The sequence below is a fragment of the Chinchilla lanigera genome, unplaced genomic scaffold (assembly GCF_000276665.1).
Source record: "Chinchilla lanigera isolate Chin_1 unplaced genomic scaffold, ChiLan1.0 scaffold00019, whole genome shotgun sequence".
Classification (NCBI taxonomy): Eukaryota; Metazoa; Chordata; class Mammalia; order Rodentia; family Chinchillidae; genus Chinchilla; species Chinchilla lanigera.
Genome location: NW_004955420.1, coordinates 25,377,428 through 25,382,643, shown reverse-complemented (window position 1 = coordinate 25,382,643; position 5,216 = coordinate 25,377,428). Strand labels below are relative to the sequence as shown.

The 5,216-nt window shown below is 53.3% G+C and overlaps 1 protein-coding gene across 1 annotated transcript; it reads right to left on the bottom strand.

Moving 5' to 3' along the window:
• Positions 1–368: 368 nt before the first annotated feature.
• On the bottom strand, positions 369–3,963 carry LOC102006582 (serine protease 44-like). The gene is made up of 5 exons (XM_013513624.1): positions 3,728–3,963; positions 3,397–3,547; positions 2,854–3,116; positions 1,974–2,134; positions 369–1,239 (listed from the first exon to the last, which is right to left on the bottom strand). Exons 1-5 carry the CDS (start codon positions 3,909–3,911, stop codon positions 1,012–1,014), a joined length of 987 nt encoding a protein of 328 aa, XP_013369078.1. The 5' UTR covers positions 3,912–3,963; the 3' UTR covers positions 369–1,011.
• Between the last annotated feature and the right edge of the window lie 1,253 nt (positions 3,964–5,216).

Below are 5,216 nucleotides of genomic sequence, written 5' to 3'. Positions count from 1 at the left end.
CCAACAAGGGCCCCAGCCTACCATGTCCCTCTGCCTCAGTCCTTGGTTTTCCTTGGAGCTTGATCTAAGCTACTCTGGGCTGAAGGTTTTCCAGAAGACACAGAGGAGCTGCCCCTTTGGAATGCAGCTGCCTGACACCTGCCTTGCTCCTTCCAGGATGCCAAGAGAGAAAAACCAGCTGCATGGCTCCATTCAGTACCCTGGGTGGATATGAAGGCCACAGCGGCAGAACCCGCCAGCCTGAAGCCACCTTCCACCTCACGCAGTGCGGCAGATTTCATGCCTCACTCAGCTTTCCGAAGTTTAAAGAGAGGAAAGTTCTTCCCAGCGTCGCCACCCCCAGGCCAAGACACAGGCAGGACACCTGGGACACTCTGAAAACATTTATTAGTTCAGTCTGAAACCTCCACATTGCAAAACCGCCTCAGCACAACATGCAGTGCACCCGGATGCAGCCACAGGTTTGGGAGTGTGCCCCATGCACTCACTGGACACATGGACCCGTACTGGGGCACAGGGGACTTCTGCCAGCCCAGACACAGAGCCCTGTGTGGAATCCCAGCCTGGCACCTGTGCAGGAACCTGGTGATGCCTGCTTGTTGCTCTCAACAGTCACCCAGCTGCATGACCTCACACAGGCTCAGGGCACAGCCTGACACCAGGGCCAGGTCTAGGGCTTGCTCCATGGCCGGGAACATCTCTGCTTGCAGATGTTCTCCAACATGTCCATCGGGGCATCACCAGGCTGCCCCTGGCAGGATGCTGTGCCTCTGATCAGGCTTCATCTTCTTCCTTCATGCATGGCACAGCTTGGTGTATGCGTGACAGCGACCAATACTCAGGTCCAGGACCCTTTGCAGCCCCAGTCTCCTTGCTGTGCTCCACTGAGGGATTTTCAGGAGTGATGGGTGAAACTGGAAATTGAACACAGGCCCCTGGAACAGAAGGGGGTCAGGGAGAGGGCTAGGGGGAAACACTGAACTGGGGAGAGCAGCCAGGGTGACTGCAGGGTCACCAGGATGCCAGGTGCAGCAGCAGACACAGGCATGCCATAAGGAGGCCTGCTGTGTCCCAGCGTGTAGACCGACTCACTATTCTCACAATCCAGTCCTTGTAGAAACTGACGGCTGTATAGACTCCAGGATTTTGGTTGCGGCCACAGCCAATGCCCCAGCTCACAATGCCCGTCTGCACCCATGTATTGTTGAATTCACAGACAAGAGGGCCCCCAGAGTCTCCCTGTGGAAACGGAAAAGAACAAATGCTAGGAACAGAATTGGTGTCAGGGAGCCTGAGTGGCCTGCAGAGCACGGCATCGGGCACACATGGGCTTCCCAGACTCCTGCCACTGGGGGGCTCTGTGACTGTGAGGAGACATCCAAATGGAACTTTATTAACAAATAAAAATCATCTCCCTATTCAAAAGTTCTGGTTTCCAAAGAATTGAACAGAAACTAAGAAAATGGACCCAAGGTAAAGGGATGACAAGGACTAAACTGTTCACCCAAGTGTACTACATGTGCCAAAGAAGAGGCTCTAAACAGGAGCCCAAAGGTTGAGCATGGTGGTCCAAGCCTGTAATCCCAGCACTCAGGAGGCTGAGGCAGGAGGATCATTGTGAGTTCGAGACCATCCTGGGCTACAAAGTGAGCTCAAGGCCAGCCTGAACTGCATAGCGAGACCCTTCTCCAAAAAAAAAAAAAAAAAAAAAAAACAGGAGCCCAAGTTCCTCCCCACTGATATCCACCACCTCACTGCTCATGGCATCTGCTGGACCAGGGCATTGGGCTCCCCCCTGGGGGCCATGGACCCAGGATAGCCCAGGAAAGCCATGGGCACTTGTCCTCAAGTCCCTTTCCCTTGAATATGGGTAAGTGGAGGGGCTAAAGGTTAAGTCAGGCCCTAGGGCTGAGGATCATGGGCCTTTGAGGGGACAACTGCAGCAAAGTTCACCAAGAGGCCACTGCACTAACCTGGCAGGCATCCTTTCCTTCGCCATAAGCACAAAGGCCTCCTTCACTGACCACATTAAACAACACCTGCAGCAAGTACTTGAGGCTGCGATTACATTTCTCACGGTCAACTATGTTCACCTTGGTCTCCTGAAGCTGAGTCGGCGAGCTCGCCCATTTGACTATAAAGAGAATTTAGGCATCAGAGGATTTGTGTGACTTTGACAGGAGGAGAGCGGCTGCACGACCTGCTCTGGGTCTCAGTACAGTGTCTGCCCACACAGGGATCCTCTTCCCATTGGTTACTGTCCCCATCTGACCCTGGAGGAAGTGAGTCCCCAGCCTGAGCTGCATCTAGGAGGGTAGTAAGCTCTAAACCAAGACAGTAGAATGACAGCAGCCCCGGGGAGGAAGGCAAGTTTGGAAAGTCTGGAAATAAGGACCAAGAATATGTCACCAAGTACCACAAGTAGGAGTGACAGGGTGTCCTGAGGATCAGGGCAGTGTTTTTACTGCCCAGAGCAGGGTCGCAGACCCACAGCCTCATGGTGCCCTGAAGGGACCAAATGAAGAGAAGATCCCAAGAGTACCACTGAGAGTTGTCTGGCCTCTTCTGACAAACAGGAAGTGCCCTGTCTACCAAGGCAGTGCTTTCAGGGAGGGACAGCCTCACCTGCGTGACAGCTCATCTCCCTGAGCTAAACTCACCCTGCACGCATCCCACCAAATTGGGACTCGGATCCCCAGGTCTGAGAAATCAACACAAAGTCCCATACAGTTGTTCAGTTTCTCCCTGCATCCTGCTAGGAAACCTGCCTCCCCTTAGCTTGGGGACCACGGCCAGGCCACTGGTAGCCTCCTCCCAGTCCTGGGAGCTCCCCCGCCTGGCTTCTCATCTCACCATCTTGTGTTTTGCCCCATCCGGTCACCCAGCATGTTGTACCAACTTCTAACTGGAAGGACTTGGCGGGGAGGCACACGGGCTGGATGTGTGTGGAGTAATTCACAGGGAAGGACAGCAGCACCAGGGCGATGTCATTAAAGACTGCTCCCAAGATCACGTATTCTTGGTGGATAACGATGTCTTTGACTGGGACCACAACAGCCGTTGGGGCTTCATGCTTCAGGTGTGTGTCTCCCAGCTTCACCGTGTAGTCCAGATAGCTGTGGAGGAAGCCTGAGGTCTACACACCTCCCCTGCCACCTGTCCTGTGCCACCCACCTGGATCATCATCACCCTTCCCACTCCGTCCTCTGCCCTCCGGGCCTCCTCCTCTCCTGCGCCCCCACACTGGCTGGTGGTTCCCCTGGGAACAGGTTAGAAGTGCAAATGCTCGGGACTCACCCCACCTGGGGCTGGCACCGAATTCACCTGAGGAGGAAGAGGACCCTCTGGGACCAGCCCTGCTGACACGAGGGTTCAAGCAGCTCCCCAGTCACTCACTCGAATATGCAGTGTGCTGCGGTCATCACCCACCGGCTGCTGATGAGGGAGCCCCCGCAGAGGTGTGCGCCCTCGGCCTGCAGGCTGACCTGCCAGGGCCACATCCGCTCTGCTGCCGGCTCTCCCCCGACTATCCTCCTCTGACCACAGGCTGCGGCAGATCAGTGAATGGACAGGGTTCAGGGTGCTGAGGCCGCGTCCCCTTCCCAGGGAGGCCCAGGCCACCTCTGCATACCTAAGACGCCCCACACACAGCACCGCCCCCGCAGCCCATCCTCCCTGAGCCCACGCTCTACCCCAGCACGCTCAGGAGCAGGGACGGAAACCTCACCTTTGGGAAGGACCACTGGTTTCGCCGTGGGCGTGGGCGTGGGCGTGGGTGTCACAGATTTAAGGGAAATTGGGCCACGCTGGGAGCGGGGCGTCGCGGCATCCCCGGGGTCCGCGCCCAGCCGGGGCCAGAGAAGCAGCAGCCAGATGAGCAAGCGCAGGTAGCCGGCGACCCGGGACACCATGGCACCTCGAAGCCTTGTGTCGCCCCCTCGTGGCGGCCCGCGCTTGCCTGACTTTGGATGAGGAGGGAAGAGGGCTCCACCAGGAGGCGACTGCGCCCCCTAGAGGAGGGGACCTGGTGCCAGTTTCTCCTAACGCTAGGTGCTGGAGCCACAGCCCCATTTAAGCGGTGCATCTGTGACCCGGACATGGATCTACAAGTAAATGCCTGCTACGTAACTCAAAGTGGAAAAAGTTTGACTTTCATTTTGTGAAACTCAGATTGAAATCCAGCTCAGCTGTGCACATGGACATTTTGCTGTGAAAAGGTTAGTAAAACCAGGGTTATGAGCCCAAATTTACCAAGCGTATCTCATCACAGAGTCAAGACTGAGGACACCAGGACCTGAGACCTAGAGGACCTTCAGCTCTGCCCTGGATCTCCATTGCCCTGAACCTATGACGCCCCGGATCCCAGCAGAGCCTCCAGGATTGAAATCGCCGGTCAAGCCATGAGAGTTCCTGCCGAACAATGCACCCAGGACTGAGTTCGTGATTGATGCCCCCCGCCGATCATAATGCTGCGTAATACTTTTGCCCGGTGTGCCCATCTGAACCGCATCACCTGGTACTGTTCCTTCTCTAGCTGCTCAAGCTGGAATCCTTTCATTTTATTTTTTCACTCTTGTTAAGAGCCAACTTAATTATTTTTTTGCTTCTCAAGGTAAAAGTCCCTTATCATATTCTCTTTGCAATTGAGGCTTTTTATGCAAGTCTGTTGTTTACTTTTAATTGTTATTATTTCCAAAAAGCATGCATAGGACCTATGCAAACTCGTGATAATCCTGCTAACATTTTGAGGTTTTTTTTTTTTTTTTAATAGAATAAAGCTTTCTATAACAGACTAATGCTTTTTGATTTCTACATCTCTTAGGATCTGGAAATTTCCACATCATTTTTTGCTTGTTTGTTTAAAAAAGTGTCTAACTCAGATGCAAACTAGTATAACTACTATGGACATAAATATGGAGATTCTCAAAACACTCAAAAGAGAATTTCCATCCAACTGAGATTTTCCCCTTCTAGGTATCTTTCTGAAAGAGTTAAAGACATCCTTTTACACTGATCCATGCCTACCCATGTTTGTAGCAGCACAACTTATAACAGCTAAATCTTGGAAGTGGCCTATATGTTGATCAGCCAATGAATGGATAAAGAAAATAGGCCCTTAAACACAAATCAGTAGTACTGGGCTGGGGATATAGTTCAGTGGCACAAGCACCTGCCTGGCAATCACAAGGTCCTAGTTCGATTCAAGATACAAAAAA